This window comes from Fusarium mangiferae, assembly GCF_900044065.1.
Source record: "Fusarium mangiferae strain MRC7560 genome assembly, contig: FMAN_scaffold002, whole genome shotgun sequence".
NCBI classification, from domain to species: Eukaryota; Fungi; Ascomycota; class Sordariomycetes; order Hypocreales; family Nectriaceae; genus Fusarium; species Fusarium mangiferae.
The window spans coordinates 3,904,014-3,922,313 of NW_024573922.1; the positions used below are offsets into that span (position 1 = coordinate 3,904,014).

General features: G+C 47.4%; 8 protein-coding genes across 8 annotated transcripts; 4 read left to right on the forward strand and 4 right to left on the reverse strand.

Moving 5' to 3' along the window:
* Positions 1-494: 494 nt before the first annotated feature.
* Positions 495-1,316, forward strand: FMAN_05366 (uncharacterized protein; the record flags this gene model as incomplete). Its single annotated transcript, XM_041827984.1, has 1 exon — positions 495-1,316. One exon carries the CDS (start codon positions 495-497, stop codon positions 1,314-1,316), a length of 822 nt encoding a protein of 273 aa, XP_041678892.1.
* A 454-nt stretch (positions 1,317-1,770) lies between these two features.
* Positions 1,771-3,988, forward strand: FMAN_05365 (uncharacterized protein; the record flags this gene model as incomplete). The annotated part of the gene is made up of 3 exons (XM_041827985.1): positions 1,771-3,597; positions 3,648-3,926; positions 3,974-3,988. 3 exons carry the CDS (start codon positions 1,771-1,773, stop codon positions 3,986-3,988), a joined length of 2,121 nt encoding a protein of 706 aa, XP_041678893.1.
* Positions 3,989-4,089: 101 nt separating this feature from the next.
* On the reverse strand, positions 4,090-6,090 carry FMAN_05364 (uncharacterized protein; the record flags this gene model as incomplete). The annotated part of the gene is made up of 1 exon (XM_041827986.1): positions 4,090-6,090. One exon carries the CDS (start codon positions 6,088-6,090, stop codon positions 4,090-4,092), a length of 2,001 nt encoding a protein of 666 aa, XP_041678894.1.
* Positions 6,091-6,555: 465 nt separating this feature from the next.
* On the reverse strand, positions 6,556-7,967 carry FMAN_05363 (uncharacterized protein; the record flags this gene model as incomplete). Its single annotated transcript, XM_041827988.1, has 4 exons — positions 6,556-6,869; positions 6,917-7,032; positions 7,071-7,831; positions 7,881-7,967. 4 exons carry the CDS (start codon positions 7,965-7,967, stop codon positions 6,556-6,558), a joined length of 1,278 nt encoding a protein of 425 aa, XP_041678895.1.
* Positions 7,968-8,775: 808 nt separating this feature from the next.
* Positions 8,776-10,271, forward strand: FMAN_05362 (uncharacterized protein; the record flags this gene model as incomplete). Its single annotated transcript, XM_041827989.1, has 3 exons — positions 8,776-9,167; positions 9,221-9,449; positions 9,495-10,271. 3 exons carry the CDS (start codon positions 8,776-8,778, stop codon positions 10,269-10,271), a joined length of 1,398 nt encoding a protein of 465 aa, XP_041678896.1.
* Positions 10,272-10,394: 123 nt separating this feature from the next.
* FMAN_05361 (uncharacterized protein) lies at positions 10,395-12,871 on the reverse strand (the record flags this gene model as incomplete). Its single annotated transcript, XM_041827990.1, has 2 exons — positions 10,395-10,775; positions 10,820-12,871. The coding sequence occupies 2 exons, from the start codon at positions 12,869-12,871 to the stop codon at positions 10,395-10,397; spliced, it is 2,433 nt and encodes an 810-aa protein (XP_041678897.1).
* A 242-nt stretch (positions 12,872-13,113) lies between these two features.
* On the reverse strand, positions 13,114-15,752 carry FMAN_05360 (uncharacterized protein; the record flags this gene model as incomplete). The annotated part of the gene is made up of 10 exons (XM_041827991.1): positions 13,114-13,193; positions 13,261-13,425; positions 13,476-13,632; positions 13,681-13,891; positions 13,944-14,065; positions 14,133-14,232; positions 14,288-14,546; positions 14,596-14,679; positions 14,727-14,757; positions 14,808-15,752. 10 exons carry the CDS (start codon positions 15,750-15,752, stop codon positions 13,114-13,116), a joined length of 2,154 nt encoding a protein of 717 aa, XP_041678898.1.
* Positions 15,753-16,106: 354 nt separating this feature from the next.
* Positions 16,107-18,095, forward strand: FMAN_05359 (uncharacterized protein; the record flags this gene model as incomplete). Its single annotated transcript, XM_041827992.1, has 3 exons — positions 16,107-16,625; positions 16,687-17,503; positions 17,551-18,095. 3 exons carry the CDS (start codon positions 16,107-16,109, stop codon positions 18,093-18,095), a joined length of 1,881 nt encoding a protein of 626 aa, XP_041678899.1.
* Between the last annotated feature and the right edge of the window lie 205 nt (positions 18,096-18,300).

Sequence of the window (18,300 nt, forward strand, 5' to 3'; positions counted from 1 at the left end):
GGTCGGCGCAAGTAAAGGAAAGGAACTGTGGAACGTGCGGCAAGGTAGGGCATAATGCGAGAACGTGTCAAATAGTTGTTTCGATGTCTGGAGAAGAGGAAAGCGATTAGTTTTACTTGATTGCGTGATTTGTTGTGTTCTCATGACGATTCCTGTCTCAAGGGTTAAGATTTTTGTAACACTCGCTTGTTTGTAACACTCGCTTATCATGTACGTTATCTCATCTTTCTTCGGAACCAGATAGCCCGGAACTAGAGCATTCCGAGTGTTACGCTCACGTATGCGTCTCCATGACTCGACTGCTTGTTCATCACTATTCTTATCAATTTCACTCTGCTCGTTCCGGTCGGAACCTTTGAAGTATTAGTCAATGCTGTATCATTGCAGAAAGACCGCGTACTGCTTTGTTGACTTGTTGTGAGGCTTGTATCAGATATCAGATTGTTCCTATCGCCTGCGTTCTTCTGTTCGCTGTTATCGTACGGGTGTTCATCATGATCTCTTCACCGGACTGTCACGCGAAATCCTCAATACTCAGAAACATACAACTTGGAGAGTTTCTTTCTCATCTACACAGAACGATTGAGTCGCGAGAAAGTCGAGATGTCGTCCTCTTATTTGCTGGCGAAGCTGTCCGCCTGGTCACATTCATCATGGACCTGTTAGCATCCTACCTCCAAAAGCTTCAAAGCAAGAGACTCAAAGGCCTCACCAAGTCGTTTTTCACAATATCTCACATCAACTCAATGGCTACATCAACAACACGAGCCGCAAACTGTTCAAGAGCACTCTGTGCAATGCTCGATGAATGGCAGATCATGAATCGCCTCTTTGGCGTCTTGGACATGTGGAAGGCAGCCCGAGATCTCATAAGACGCATCTCCGCCGAGCGATCAGCAGGAAAACACGTCAAAAAGCTGCACGTAGGAATCCAAGCCTCACAGATCCTTTGCCTCACCTCATTCCACGTCTCCGAAGCAATTGGCTTCCTCTCCTCCAAAGGAATTCTCAAACGCTCAGCCAAATCAGAAGAGAAGCTAACATTCCTCGCAATTCGCTCCTGGGCCGCGTTCACAATGATTGAGATTGGGCGGTTGTCACTGGAGTGGATGAACACTGTGCAGGATAAAGAGAAACTGGCTACAAAGACATGGAAGGCAAAGTGGAAGAGTGATATGCTTCAAAACCTGGCCTGGGCTAGTGTTGCTACTCATTGGAGTCTGAAAGATGGTTTGATACCCGAGGCTTTTGTTTCGCCGCTGGCGGTGTTTGCGACGTGGAGTTTGGTCAAGGATGCTTGGAAGAATGCGGCTTGATACCCATGATGTATCATTTGGGTGATCTCGGTGTCGTATTGAGATTTGAAGCCTCTGGCCAAGGGCTTGTAAATATCTGCGCACAAACCTGGTACATTATTTAAGTGGCATCAAAATATAAACATTGTATGACTGCGAGTTACCAAAAGTAGCATCGTGATGTGTATATCCGTATTTCCCAATATGCCCGAAATCTTGATCTTGCTAAACGCCTTTGTTCGCCTTCTGCTCGGAAATATTGCGAAAGTTCCGATGACTTTATGGCGACTATGATTGGTTGATGCATTTTGTATGGCAACTCGTCAAAAGCTCGGTTGTCGGAAAACGATTCCGCGCCGGATACTCGGGCCATGAGAAACTTCGCGATGACTTCGAAATGATATAATAGGCTTTCAAGATTTGTGAATAGTTTCAAATTATCATTACCATCAATTCTACTTCGGTCTTCGACGCAATGGCTGATATCGACATCATGACCAACGAGTCCATTCTGGACGAAGCTCTACTCACAACAGAGTCCCCCATCATCGACTCAACAGACTTAATCGTTCTTCTTTCTCTACTTCTAGGAGCAATTGCCTATCTCTCCAATGGAAAACTACGGAATTTCTTCTTCCCTAAGCCTGCCACAACAACTGAAGAAACAGCTTCGAAAGAAGACAGTCTTCGAAGCATCTCTCACATCTGCAACACCACCGGCAAGAACTGCATCATCTTTTACGGCTCGCAAACTGGCACTGCAGAGAACTATGCTCAGAAACTAGCGAGAGAAGCTAGTTCACGCTATGGCCTTGATCCCATGGTCGCTGATCTTGAGGAGTATGATTACAATGATCTCTCAGAACTGTCAGAGCAGGTCGTTCTGATGTTTGTACTCGCTACGTACGGCGAGGGTGAACCTACGGATAACGCTCAGGACTTTTATACCTACATCACTGGCGGTGAAGATGGTGATCAACCGGATGTTGATCTCCAGAACGTCAAGTATGTTGCTTTCGGTCTGGGGAATAGCACATATGAGCATTATAACGCTATGGTGAGGCGTATTTCGAAAGCTTTGGATGGTCTTGGTGCGAAGAATCTTGCTAGTATTGGGGAGGCTGATGATGCAGCTGGGACGACTGAAGAGGACTTTTTGGCATGGAAGCAGGATATGTGGCCGAAACTCGTTCAAGAGTTTGGGCTCCAAGAGAGAGATGTTGCTTATGAGTCGACATTTGGTGTTTTGGAAAGAGATGATCTGGATGCGAGCTCGCCTGGTGTGTTTCTTGGCGAAGCAAACGCTGATCATCTTGATACCAGCTCAGCCAACCGTCAGTTCAGCAACACGAATCCTTACATCGCCAATATCACCGAGTCTCGCGAGGTGTTCACTTCCAAGGATCGGAACTGCATTCACATGGAGATAGATCTCGGTGACTCGGGTCTATCTTACGAGACTGGTGATCACGTCGCTATCTGGCCGACCAACTCTGAAGACCAAGTCACGCAACTTCTCAACATTCTTGGGTTAACAGAGAAGAAGGACACGGTTATTTCTATTGTTAGTCGGGAGGCAACTGCAAAGTCACCCGTTCCTACACCAACGACATATGCTGCCACGCTGCGATATTATCTTGAGATTGCTGGACCTGTGTCTCGAGAGTTCATCAACGTCATTGCTGCTTTTGCACCTACCGACGCTGCGAAGACAGAGGCGACCAAGCTCGGTAGTGACAAGCTCTACTTCAACGAAAGGATCAGTCAGAAGTGCCTTTCACTTGCTCAAGTGTTGAGTATGCTTAGTGGTGGTCAACCATGGACCAAGTTACCCTTTTCAGCTATCGTAGAAGGACTCAGCAAACTCCAGCCTCGATACTACTCCATCTCCTCATCATCTATCGTCCAACCTTCCACAGTTTCAATCACTGTCGCAGTTGAATCAGCCGAGATTCAAGGTCGACCTGATGTCTTTAAAGGCGTTGCTACGAACTACCTTCTTTCACTCAAACAGGCTCAGAATCAAGAGTCTCAATCACAAGAGTATAAAATACACGGTCCTCGTGAGAAGTACGCTGGCTTCAAAGCGCCAATTCATCTTCGCAAGTCCAACTTCAAACTCCCCAAGGATTCGTCTCAACCCGTCATCATGATCGGCCCGGGAACTGGTGTTGCTCCATTCAGAGGTTTCGTGCAAGAACGAGCTACGTTGAAGAAGCAGGGTAAGAATGTTGGAAAGAGTCTGTTGTTCTTTGGATGTAGGCGACGCGATGAAGATTACCTTTACGAGTCAGAGTGGAAGGTAAGTGACTTCCCAATTATCTACCTACCCAGATGCTGACCCACCAACAGGAATATAAGGATACTCCAGGCGACAGCTTCGACATACGCGTTGCCTTTTCAAGAGAGACTAAGCAGAAGGTCTACGTGCAGCACTTAATCAAGACTCACGCCAAGGAAGTAGTTGACATGATTGACAACGGAGCGATTGTCTATGTTTGCGGCGATGCGAAGCACATGGCGAGGGATGTCAATTCTACCCTCATCTCAATCTGGGCCGAACAACAAAATATCCCCATTGAGAGCGCAACAGAGAAGGTGAAAGGTCTAAGGGATACTGCGAGATATCAGGTAAGCATCTAACATCCAGGGTTAACACCGTTACTAACATCTCGAAGGAGGATATCTGGTAGATACACTGATATTGCAGCATTCGTAGACATAACGTGAGGCTCAAAAGTCCGTAGCTTAATCAATTGATATTAAACTATTATATTATCCATTTCCGTGTCGGCTATACAATCCTAATCTGCACTTGTACACCACCCGGCCACGTAAAGTCTTCCATGTCCGACGCTGTAGTATCTTCATAATAAGATTCAAGGTCTGCACGCTTTACACCGACAATACAGAATCCGACTCGTTGATAAATGTCGCCATCAATCTGCTTCAAAGCCAGACAAGCACAATCCACCCCATAGGAGCGCTTGATACAAGCAATTGGAGCACAAAAGACTCGATCTCCCAACTTCAGACCATCATCCTCAAGCACGCAATCAGGCTTGAAGAAATGTACCGTAAGCGAAGGGTCAAGTACGTGGATGGTCCACAAGACTCTTTCTTCAGAATCCAAGCAGATCTCAGCTGATGCCAACGACGCCTTGATATCCAGACATCCACTTCGGACCTCGCCTGTAGGGTCAGTCGTCGCAGGCTCACAGCTCACTTGGACGATGGCACATGCTTGCTTTGGCTCCTTAGAGAGTAGAATCGAATGAAGTCCGATTGGTCCGGTCCACCACCAGCTACAGCCTGAATCGGTATCGACAGCGGCCCAAGACCATGAAGGCGCACGGTAATAAGGAGGTCTGTAGCCTACACCACCTGAAGTTGCCATGTTGTAATTGGAGACATGGTACCAGCAGAGATCATGGATAAGCGAGTCCAGCCAGAGCCCTGCGAGGTAAACGCCGCCTATGACCTTCTTTCGCTGCTGAGCTAGACCTGACAATGCTGGAAGTTTATCGGCGGGGTTGGTCAGTTGCCGACTTGTATACGCATGAACTACCCGCTCCCACCACTCGCAAGCACCTTTTGAGTCATTCGGGGGAGGATTGGCAGCTTCTTCAGTCATGTGAAATCGATGCCAGCGCGCCTGCTTTGTCTCTTGCCTGTCTATATGCCCGCATTCGCAAGTGATTCGTGTTTTGCATCTCCAGGCAATGTCGAACTTGCCAAAGTGAAGTACACGAGGGGGAAGGAGGAATTCCTGAAGAGTCCAGCCGCGTGTCTCTAGACATGGGATATCCTCTCGGTAGTGGTTGATGCGCTTGCGGATGTACCAGAACGCTTGATTCCCGCTATCTGTGGTAACTTCCTTTCTATACTCATCCACAGGATCTTTGGAAAAGAAGCCGCTGTCCATGTGGTCTGAGAGGTCGGCAGAAATGGTGAAATGGGAGTTTTGATAAGTCCTGGCCATGTTGGAATTCTCTTGAGCAAAGTCCCGCCTAGTGGCTTCGAGTTCGTTGGGGGTTATATCCGCGAAGCTCTGTAGGATACACAAGCTATCGATCCAAAGATATTTGACGTCCATTGACCGGCAAACTGTTACTGCATCTTTGAATGTAGCAGGTAGACTCTCCAACTCGATATTCTTCATGTGGCTGTCAAGGGTTCGTGTAGTTGTTTTTAGTTGTTTATGTGTAGGATCCCCCCACCGATGGCTCAGGCAGATATAAGGGGACTCATCTCCTCGGGTCTCTACCAACCTGACAGGATCTTCGAGAGCGCCCTCAACATTAATCAGCCTTTTTGGAAGTGGTACCTCTGCAGTTATAGGCTTGGGACAGGCATGCTTGGCCACGCACTCGGATACCCATTCTCTTGCGCGTTCAAAACTGTCCTTCGAATTTGTATATCGCCCAACACGGTATCTGCTGCTCACATGCTCTCCCAAGATTTCAATTGCATCGGCCCTTGCATCCATGAATACCTCGAAATTGGCTTTCTGCTCTGATAGTTCGATGCTAAGAAGTTCATGCCATTCTGAGACGACCAATGACTCAAGTTTCAATTTCTCCTCAGTTTCGTTTTCGAAGAATGCCTCTGAGATGCCTGGTAGGTGACCTCTCACGCAATCTAAAGCAATGTCTCGATAGATACAGCATATGCGGCACGAGCTTGCCGAGGAGCTTAATTCAGGAAAGGTGATTTGGCGCGATGCGTGCAATACCCGATGAGCACACGAGTTCTTGATTGAGATTTCGTCCCAAGGCACATTTGAAGTAGCCATCCTTGGCACGGAGACCTAGTGGATTGGAAAGAATCAGTAACAGGTCGGCTGAGTCGTTAAAGCAATTATTAGAGACAAGTCGACTTTGCGTTACTCTGGTAAAGGTGCGGCTTATCGTCCATTCTAGGTTGGGCAGCAATGCGCTAGGGTGATCATCATTCAGAGACGGACTATCATAATTGCGGTGCAAGATCATCGCTCTCGGAACGGCTGAAATATTGATTCTTGCACCATTGTGTACAAACTGCTCTAGGGAAAATACGTGAAGGTCAGATACAAGATGAAGGTAGGCTTGCGGATATTCTGTCCAACACAACTACAGTATCTCTACTCCCTAACGTATGAGAGGCTTGCAAGGGTATTTCGTGCCCGTATCTTCGCTATTCCAAGACCGTGAACGTTGGCCAAAAGCTGAACTAATCTTTAGAGTTAGGAAAGTGTTTGAATCTCACGAAGAACTATTGACTATATTGCACGTGTTAAAACCTTCTCCGCCTCTTCCATGACATCATAAGAATAAAAGAAGTCTCGAATCAGTCTCGTAAAGTTCATCGCGTCAGGAGGAAAGATCCCTTCTCCCCATATATCTTCAGCTCGTTGCCGCAGCACGCTAGAAATCCCAGGCTGCGCGTCAGAAAGAAGTTGAGTAACATGAATGCGGCGTTTCAAAATATCATTGTACAAAGACAGACCCTCTGTGACCTTTTCTGGACGCTGAATGTCTTTGAAGAGAACTTCTAGTGCTGCTGCCTCCTCAGTCGCGAGAACTGCGCCTTGTGCTGTTTGACATGTCAGTGATAGCTTTCTTAGGGCCGAGGCGACTTACCGTGCGTTGGTTGGATAGGATGTGCAGCATCACCAATTATGACCGCTCTACCCCGAGTGTACGTCTCAAGTGGCTCCCGACGGAACAGCTTATAAACAGAAACACTTGTCGACAAGCTAAACAATTTAGCCACGAGCGGATTGAACCCACCTACCATGGCAGTGATGTCTTGAATGTTCGTGTCAGTATTCCAATCGACCGCGTGCTCATTTTCAGCTTTAGTCTTGTGACGAAAAGCGACGTTGAGCATCTTTCCATTCCGACAGGGATATGTAACGAGAAAGGTCCCAGTAGATAGGTCAAAGGGGACCCAGAATCCTGGATCTTGGTCTTCAAAGATGGCGGCAAGATCGGGGTCTTTATTAACCTCCGAGAAGGGGATGAGACACCGGTAAAATGAGGAGCCGATATCTTCAAGAGGGACATCTTTTTGGGTAATTTGGTTGATGAGTTTGGTCCAAGAAGATCAGCTACTGAGGACGGCAACATGGTATATACGGGACTTACTCGAACGCCGTCAGCAACAACTAAAAGGTCTTTCGCAAAGGTTTCCCCATTGTCCAACATAATCGTGGCATTCTCACAGTCAAGGCTCGTCACAGAATGACCATTATGGATCACCACTGGCAGACCCGGATATTGCTCATCACTCGATAGAGCCATCTCTTTCAGCGCAGTATGAAGATCCACACGATGGAAGAACATGAACGGCGCACCGTAGTCATTTTCAACATGTCTAAAGTTCTCGACGACAAGATCCTCAAGAGTCTGCGGATGTACCATACGCATCTGCTTATTCTGCACACCGCGCGCTGTCTTGGGATCAAACCCGAAGTGTCGAAGAACGCGCATTCCATTTGGTGTGATGGTGATGGCAGCGCCTATCTCATCCTTGAAGCTGGACCTCTCAAAGACCTGCGCAATGTCAGAAAAGCTGATTCCCTGGGGTGATGGATCAAGTGACCTCAACTTGGGCGCCTGTTCGTCGAAGAGCAATGGCGGCACTCAGGCCGCCAATGCCTGCGCCAATGACTCCAACCTTCAAGACCATTTTTGCCAAGTTGACGGTAATTCAAGCGTTGCTGACGGGCTTGCAGCAGTGGTGCAGCATCTTATCAACAAGTTGCTACGCCCTACAGATCAGCAGCGTAAGCCCCCGCCTGCGGCAGCCAATGCCGATATTAGGCGCTTAGATAACAGATTAAATCCTACAGCTCCCATAAATTCCTGGAAATGTCAAACAGGAGTTCTAACTAAATAGCAACTAGCTCATCCCTTTTCTCTTCAGCGTGCCCTAAGGAGAATCCCTGCGGAAGGCTAGGTGATTTTTGGTGATTGCGTCGACAGCTGGAGGGCTAGAGCTGATCTGCCCTTGATGACGAGATGTGTAATACGCTGGATGCGCTATACGCTCGCTAGTGAAGTGCAAGTGCTTACGCCGACGCCTGCAGCGCTCCATAAGTCCTTTATTGGCAGCTGAGCCATTTTGCCCAATGTTGGCTCTACCGACTATACACAATACCCCCGTAGATGACAGAGAAAAGAGGGGTTCGTCACTGAATCTCATCCCGTCTTACTAACACAAGCCTCTCAAATGCAGTAAGACAGGCTTGCATTAGTTCGTTCTCAGACCAGTAAGGAGCTGTATTGAGATGTCAGCGTAGCGTCTGCTTCCGCGGTGATTGGCTTACTCACTCGTCGTAAGAAACATGCATACGCTATGGCATCAAAGCATTGGGTGAACTTCACAGGTCAGCGTGCTCAGCGGGGCTGTCGCTTGGAAGTCCCCGGAGATATAAATATGTCCAAAGCGACGTCGAATTTTGTTGCATGTCTGTTCCACATAAGCCGTTTGCGTCATGACTGCAACGACTCTGTTTTCGAAGCTCGAGGCTCACCTTGCTAACACCCAAGCCAAAACCTACGCGCCTGATGCAGCAGGCTACAAGCAAGTTGAACAATGTTTTGTTGAGAAACTTGTTCAAACTCTTGGTGTAGTCAGACCTCAAAACGGCGATGAAATTGCTTTAATAGTGCAATTCTGCCTTGAACATAATGCCGAGTTCAGCGTACGAGGGGGAGGCCACGATTGCGCCAGTCGAACATTGGTCGATGGGGCGATTGTGATTGATATGCGAGATATCAAGCACGTTGTCATAGCTGAGGACAAGAAAAGCGCAAGAGTCGGTGGCGGTATTCTCAGTGGTGAATTGGCCAAGGCCTTGGTGGAAGAAGGCCTGAGTACGCCTACGTGAGTCGCTCGATGAAGCTCGACAAGTTTGAGATACTGATCAAATACTCTAGTGGTACTGTCGCGAGCGTAGGATATACTGGATGGGCAACGCTCGGTGGTTATGGCCCGTTGACATCGCATTATGGCCTCGGCGTGGACCAGATCATTGGAGCAAAGATAGTGAATGCTCGTGGAGAAGTCCAGAATGCTAATGAAGAACTGCTTGTCGGCATCCGAGGCGGCGGTGGATCACTTGGTATAATCGTTGAACTGACTATCAAAGTTTACCCAGTCAACAAAGTAAGCTTCACTCAGTCGATCCACGACCTAAGCTCATATCTATAGATCCTCTCGTCCATGATCATCTACGACTCAAGCGACCTATCCGCAGCTCTGACATCCTACACCCAGCACTACGAAAAGCTTCTCGAATCAGGCGACCTCCCAGTGTACCTGCAACTCCAACCGATGATCGCCCAAATGCCCGGCCAACCCGTTAGTCTTATGGTCATCGCTACTTGGCATGGCGACGATAAAGACGAAGGCCGATCGTGGATCAAAAAAGTTGCCGAGGCGGCGACATGCGTGATGGAGAATACGCAGGAAATTACCCTCGCGGATATGCTTGAGAATAATGAGAAGTTGGTTACTTGGCCTTCGTACGGTCGGGTCTACACTCTGAACTGCAAGACTCTGACTAAGAAGGCGATTGAGATCCTGGCGAAGCAGTGCGTCAATACCCCAGGTGGAAGTCTGATCTTATCATACCATACGCTTCTCTCAGCCCAAGAACCTGAGCAGAAGTCTGTTTTTGGTACAAGAGCTCGTCATCATATGTTTGAGATCTACGCCATTCTTCCTGATAAGGCTGCCGCAGAGGAGCGGGTTCGATGGGCTGCCAGGGTTAAGGCTGAGCTTCAGGCAGAAGATGCTGATAATATCCTGGAGGGGTCGTATATATCGCTTGGTACTCATGAGGATGCTGATGTCAAGAAAGTCTATGGGAAGCACTATGAGACGTTGGCGGCGCTGAAAAGAAAGTATGATCCTGAGAATGTGTTCAAGCATAGCATTCCAAGATTGGTGTTTACTGAGAAGGGGAATGAGATTATTGAGGCTTAATTCTAGCGATGTATATTTAGTTGTATGCCGCATTTAGTCAGAAATGCAAATCCGACCTCTCCAATGTCATCCACTGATTATGCTCCCTAACTAAGCTTTTGAAAAGAGACAAGGCAGAGTTCCCTACAATACATACGCATACGTATCCAAATCTTCAACAAACTCCAACAACGGCTTTGAGTCCTGAGCACCAATCCACATCGCCGCTCTATTAGCAACCCACAATGCCACCATGACCATATCCTTCTCCTCAATCCACATGGACTGTTTCTCCCCAGTCACAAGTACATCTTGAGATGTCAACTGCCAAGTGCTGTACTCCATCATCGAAGTCTTATCGGTGTACCATTTCAGTTGCCTCGTCTTGTACGTGTACTCCAACACGCCACCAACCAGACGGCTCTTGAGTTGGTAGAGATCTCGGCGTATGGAGGTATGTTTGAAGAGAATTTCCTGCTCCCAGGGAGGAATGTACCCGGTGATGCGGTATAATAAGTCATCGGCCTTTCATTGTCAGCACGCTTCTTCTTGGTTAACGGGGTACTCACTGGCTCATAGACGATATTGAAGCGGTCGAGCGTTTCAGTATCCAATGCTCTTATCAACATATGTGTATAGACTTCGTCAATAGACTCGGAGTCCGAAATACCCGCCGTCTTCTTGTTCATAAATGGTATTTCATCGTTCTTGTGCATGATCTTTTGAAACCGGTGCTCCGCCTCAACCTCCTCCAGGGCTGATTCAAGGTATTTTATCCTCGCTTGGGAACGGGGATTGTTGCTTTCTCCGTTATTGCATAAATTAGCATATACCTTCAAGGTGCACTCTCGGAGCTGCGTATCCAAAATGTAAAGAACTCCCAGTGAGAGACGAAGAGGACGTAGATCATAGGTGTCGAGATAGCCGGTCAGGAACTTGTCGAAGGACAGCTGATCTGCCAATCTCTGCGGATAGAACTTTCCACTTTGCTTCCAATCAAAGATTCGAGAGTGAGATGCTAGTCCGAAAGCTTGCCCAAACTCCGAATCACATATCTCGTTGATCTTCAGCATGCTAGTAGTCCGCCGTAGAATTGAGAGCCAGAACCTATCCTTCCATATTAAGAATCCCCAGCTGTCCCAGTCGATAGTGAGTAAAAGTCTCAGGGTCTTTTCGAAATCGCGTCTTCGGAATAGGCAGAAGTCTTCCTGTAATGGATTCGAGTAACAAACCCAAGGGCCATCGAGACTGAGACCGGCTGGTTGTGCTGGTAGCTCACGTTCCCACTGGCGGTTCCTTTCGTTCGTTTCAAATGTCGGACTCTCAGTCTCATCATCACAGTGATGGCTGGTCTTTTCCAGCACCCGCTTTGCTTGACTGGCAGCATCGAGTGGGAGGAACTGCAATATCTGTGGCTCTGGAATTCCCAGACACTGCATTGCAATACCAATAGATATAGGAACATCATCAGACTCTTGGAGAGAGTATGCAGGCCAGTCCAGTGTATCATCCACATTCCTACCAATCGATGCAAGAGCAAGATCTGGTGCTTCTAGAGATATCACCATCTGTCGTCCCTCTGCAGTTCTGCCACAAGGTAAAAAGCCATGAGCAAGCCAGAACAAAGTCTGCAACGAGGAACCTTCCCTCCTCTCATTGAGGCCTGCTTTAAAGATCTCTTTCGCAATATGTGGCACGAACGATACAGAAGTTAAGTAACTCCACGATCCTTTATGGCGACCAAGTTGCTGCAGTTTGCCCGTTATGCCATATATCGTAGGTTGTGGAGTTGTTTCGAGGGTGATGGTGCCGTAGGCGCTGCGGCGGACAGCCATCACGGTTCTATCGGAGTCCATATCGCTGTCTGACCAGGATCTTGAACTTGCCGAGTCTCGACTGGACGAGCCTCTCCTTCTGCTCATTGCGTGAGTCTGTTTCTTGCGAACCCATTCGAATTCTAAATTTGATTCTTTTTGTTTGGCTTTCCTTGGTAAAGCGAAATGTCGAATCGAGGCTCGTTCCCCATCAAAGTTCCTCCTGATTCCCTTTCCCTGTAGAATACCTTTGTCAACACGGTCTCCATACCGACCGAGAAGACCCAGCATCAAGATCCAATGTTTGTTGACCACTAAAGCAGTTCGACTGTTCACAACTTCCAGTGTTCCGCCGGTCTCGGGGACGTCCAAATCAACTCGCCGGTTGCTAATCCCATCCCGTATTTCATAAGACTCGATTAGTTCCGATAATTTCGCCCATCCTGTGTTCCACGGCAAATAATCCCTCGTCTTGAACCCCCAACGCCCCAAAGCCGCACTGAGAGGCGGTATAAGCGGGGCTGTATCCGGCTCATTGGTGATGTAACCCGGTGCAAGGTTCGGCACGCGAACCCTTCTAAACACGCGTAGTCCTCTCGTTAATCGACACCCTCTTGATATATATTTCTGCTGTTGATCTTGCACGGCGTTCATGGCGCGGTTTTTATCACTCATTGATGCTTGCAATGCCAGATATGGACCGACTACACCGACTAGCGCAATGATTGCTACGCCAGCGGCGACCCATGTGCCGATGTTGCTGGCGAGATCTACTGGATCTACTCCATCGTCACTGGAGGAAGACATGTTGAGGTGTCGAGGCACAGGGTGACACAAGACTTGTCTTTGGCGCAGAAAATTCACTCGGGCTGGATTATATCACGTGCTGAGTTGACCCTTGTACGCTTGTCTCCCATTCGTCTATTCTAACTGGGGTAAGACCGATGGCTATGTGCACTCTATGTCGATAGGGACGTCGGAATCTGATGTTGCTATTTCTGACATGACTTCCTTTGTGATATCCAGTTCTTCCTTTCAGTTGACTTGGTCTATTTGACACCGGGTCTGAAACCCGATGCGATATTGATGCGGCATTTCTTCCTCGTTTCTTGATTATAAATGGCGTAGCCTAATCCAGGTGGACAAAAGGTCAGTGGCTTCGCTTCGGACCAAGGGAGTTTCGCTTTTGAACTTACACCTCAAGTCTCGGTCTATTACTTGTATTATCATCGTGAAATTGACCCTGTAATGTCTTTTCCCAAGTGTGCGGCCATCTTCGTACACGATTGGCTCTACCGGGGTCAAGCCCTTTTCGAGTAAGTCAGAAAAGTCCACAACAATTTCCCCGACCTCTTGGGCTCCTGTTGAACAATTTATTAGCCGACTCTGTTAAAATTCTGGGACTTCTTACCCTTGTTATTAGGATGTGAAAGTCTATAGTGCGATCGTGTGGAGTGATCTGATACATATAATATCTCCCTGCATAGCAGTGGTCGTGGTGGCCAAGCGTCGAAAGTATGGGTACAGGTGAAAGGTTCACAGTTCCAGACCGAAGGAACCATCGCGCCCTGTGGGATTTGTCAAGCTAACGCCTCAAGGCAAACTACAGCACTTACCAGCTTCAGGACCCAATCTATGGTTTTCTTAATGTATGGCAGACCATCATGGCGATCATAAGATGGGTTCATGCCTTGGTGCTCAGGATATTCTTTAAAAGGCTCTGCTCGCAGAATTCCGTAGCTGGAGCGAGCCCTTCTTTCAGGTCCATGATTTTTATTCATAGCACGAAGAACAGCCCCTAGTGATACGGCATTGGCCATAGTATTTCTGAGCATATTGGGTCAGCATGGCACCATAAAAGTCAGTTGGCAAGACAAACTTATCCTCTGGCAGCAGCAGCTTGACATGACAGTTGTTCTGTCGAGAATATTCTGCCAGGCTTTTTTCTAGGAATTTAACAAGCGATATTGAGGATCCAAAGCCTCCAATAAGAACGACATTCTAGTGATAGCTGCGCATTAGGAGGCTTTGGCCGCGGACTGGGGGGACACTGGTGCAGATAGCTTACCTCAACTTCACAGCCATTACTCAAAGCTTCGTCCAGTTGTCTTTTCACAATCTCGAAGATACTATGGAGGCGCTTCATGAATATCTCTTTGATAATAGTTCTGCCATCGCATTAGTAAGAGGTCGGGATGTTCAAAGACCCTTGGATTTACATACGTAGACATTACGACGCAGCCCCTTCTGAAGCCTTTTTCAGGGCTGTCTCGGAGTCCTGATATAGCCAGCTGCTTGGTTGTGGACCGTTGATAGCAGTCAAAGTTCCGTTTTAATTTTGGCTCGAATTGTTCAATCATGACTCTTTCAACTATACCGTTGATGGTCTCGGAGCCCCGCTCTAGATATGTCTCTTCAGCGAGAAGATTTAAAAGATAAGCCTTGAAATCCTCGTTAAGGTAGCTTGATCCATGAAGGCCGCCTGTTCCTATGTCAGCGAATTGATTATGGTCAGAGGTCAACAGCATTACCGCCTGGTTGAACTATTTCATGCTCCAGTCTGAGTGGTTCCTCATTGCTGACTCGATAGGTATTCGCATCGACAGTACCGCCACCTAGATCCGTTAGCTCAAGTCTGAGATTAGAAGATAAACAGTCGTGCCTGCGTCCAGAAGAACAAAGCTTTGTCCAGACTAATGATGGAATTAGCACCAGGATCTGTGAGCGGTAATAGGCATCATACTCTGATTTGAGTAGAATAGGCCAACATATGAGCTGCCGCAGCCTCAGGCTCCGATACAATAAACAAATTCTCGATGCTGTTATTCTGGACATCAACACCCCTTAGGTTCGTACGTTTCATAGCCACAGCTAGACATTTTTGCATATCTCTGCAAGCCTGCTGATTCCAAATGGCAGGCACACATAGAACCATTTCCTTAGGGCAGCTATCTTCATACCCTAGTTGCCGCAGTTGAGATTGGGTATGATCTAGTAGATAGGTAAGGTAGTCAGCGATGACGTGAAGAGGACCATAAACCACCTTTCTACTCTTTAACGTATTGAGTGTTGAATTGAGATCCCGTCGAACCCTCTCTGTCATTGGGCTGTCGTCAAGCAAGAGTTTAAAGCGAGATAGCGGCAGATTGCTCGGATCTGAGTGCGTGGCAGGGAGAGCCCACAGTTCATGGACCTTATAGCCCCAATGGAATTGATCTGCGGTATCAATGTTCATTGTCGTATCTCCGTCGTCATCGCGAATATCCAAATATTGGACTCCATTGCTTGGGGCGTCATGGTGAGTCTCTTGCTCGTCCGAATCGCTGGACGCGCTTTCCAGACCTTCTTGTGAGCGTATGAGGCTGTCCTGTTCTCGAAAGTGACGGTTCAAGGGGTAGATCACTTCACTGGGAACTTCCATGAGCATATTGTCTTTAACATTAAAGTCGAGGGTGTCAGGATAGTTTCGGATCGAGCGGATAGATCTTGGGTCCACAACGTCAGGTGGGCAATCTTTGGGTATCTCAACGTAGGATACAGAGGAATATGTTGTTCCAAAGTCGACCGCAATTATGAGTCGCTTTTCACAGGATTCCGATCCAATGTGGTCCAAGAGGTCATCGTCAATGTGGTAGCTGGGTCCGTTGTCTGGGCCAAGTGTCATGGTCGATGCCCGTGACAGAGACATTTTCAAAGTTTAGTTTGAGAAAATGTGGATGCCAGGACCTAATTCGGGGCACAAAAACTGGTTTTTATCTTGAATACTCCGAGCTGAGCCTCAAGACAATTTTGCGAACCAAGCCAGTAGGCAGCAAGGCAGAAAGTTATGTTTCGCGTGTCGCGTTCACTACGTGTTCTCCAATCATAGCGTGTTGTTGGTTGAATAGATATGCAGGGTGAAATTGTCCTGCCTCTGTCATTGGACTATTAACTCATCACATCACATGTGCGCGTGCATGACAGGGATCAGCCAGCAAACTTAACACTCTCCCTCCCACTTGATTAGCGCAGCAAAAAGTTCAATCTTGTTTGGCTGCGAAATATGGCGAGAAAAAGAAATAGAAAATCAAAGCGGGCTGCAAAGTCCAAGTCGAAGCCCAAAGATCTGCTCTTTTGGAGTTATACCGATCGACTCGAACTTCTGGCGCATCTTAATTGGTGTGTACAATATGATCAGAAATTTGAAAGCACTGCTATCGCCTACCTTAAAAATGCTACAGGCAAAGAATTTACTTCACGCCGCATTCGCGACAAGCTAAAGAGGGAATGGAGAAATTATGGAACATGCGACGATTTCGATGACCTATTTTCCCTTGGGACAGCTGGTCTTGAAGAGTTCAAAGGTCAAGAGCTGCAAGATTTTCTCGAAATTTGCTCCAAGTTCGATCCTCCAGCGGACGATCAAACTTGGAGTCGCCGCCTACGCAGTGGATCTACAGCCTTTCCTGTAAGATCACGCACGCTGTCAGTTACACGAGCCACTGGGTCGAGAGAAGAATACGCACCGTCTTCTCCACAGAGCATCGTGCTGAAAAAGATCCAGAGAAAGCCGAAGCTCAGAGTACGTCATTCAATCCCTTATCCTCCAAAGTCATGCATCTCAACTAACATATTTCCCATAGACGAGATCACAAACACGCTTCGAGGTAACACGAGGGGGCCGTGACGCCTGCGAGAGCGACGATGAGCTTACAAGAGGGGAGGACCTACACAAAGTCAAAAGCGAATCGGGGTCTGAACTCAGCTCTATATCTTCGCCTGGATCATTGGACATTGAGCTCAATTTTGGACCTGCTATTCCAGACTCCCGACAGAGCACAGTGTCTGACATGGCACAAACGCCTCCGACTTCATCTGATCTGGCAAACTTGCGAAAGGCCGAAGCAGAGCTCCTCCAGCAGAAAGGACGTGTAGTCTCGCTGATTGGCCAGGTATCCAAACTCCAATACGAACTTGACGATCTGCTCCGGCGTCAACGAATTAGAGCGACAGGATCTGACCAAGACATGTTGAGAACAACTATTTTCAACCTCAAACAGAAGGCAGGCGCTCGGGACCACATATTCAAATGTTTTGAAGCGCTGGAAACAGACAATGTCGCATTTGCTGGTACATCCTTGAAACAAGAGTGCAACGTTCTTTATTTCAACCTTGACGACGCAGGTGCGTCAATATGCAACATGAGCCCGGACGACAGTCTTCCTGGGCAAACATCTGAGTTTTCAGAATTATCGCATAGCTGGGCAAGACGGATCAGCGGTAGAGCTATGAGAGGGCTTCTCGCTCATGCCCAGAACGTTAAAATCACAAAGAATAAGCTGTTAGCTTGCTTATTGGCAGTAGGAATATTTGAGACGGTCTTTGAGCCTGCTTTTCCAGAAATACTAGGAATAGACTCACCGCTTTTCCAGCAATACAGAACTCTCATTGCAACCTCGGGTCAATATATCCTCCTTCCAAGTGGCCTTGACTAATCTCTTTCTCAGCTGGAACCAAGATTTTGCGATCATTCGACCTTGCTGCGACACGATCGCTACTGAACAACCCCACTGTCAAGGAAGAGCTTCTGTCAGAGAAAGGTGATTGGCTCTGTACTCTGATGCTGTCGAGCCTAACCCGTTTTCTGCCCTCCGCGAGTCACGACATGGCCGAGCGCTCACCAGTCGACCTTTCTGAAGAAGAGGAGACTTTGGTTATAGAGCTAAAGAGCAATCTATCTCAGGCTCTAAATATCAAATTAGAGCTAGCGTTATCAGTGAATCGGTTTCAATACTATTTCTTCCAACCAGGGAGTTCATTCGACTCGGCACTCATGCAACATGATACATCCAACGCTAGGGACCTTGCGATGGGCAGCAAGAAAATAAAAATATGCATGTTCCCAGCCATCTTCTCCGTCGAGGGGCAGACGAACGAACTAGAGAAGGACATAGCAAGTGATTTAGGGGGAAATCACAATAGTGTGACAGAGGCAAGATCGGATGATCTCAAATCACTCAAAGTTGTTGCAAAGGCTAGGGTTTTACTATAAGCATAGACTAACGATACAAGCGGAATTATCAGTCTAGAACGAGTCAAACACCAGTTATGGCGAATAAATAAGTTGTGTTTTAGGTTTTTATAATATTAGTATTTATATTGTAGTAAACTAATAGATAGTTAAGTATAATATCTGAATTATCAGCCAGATACATTATCTACAGTTAAGAAATGTGGCTGTAAACTTATACCTTCAC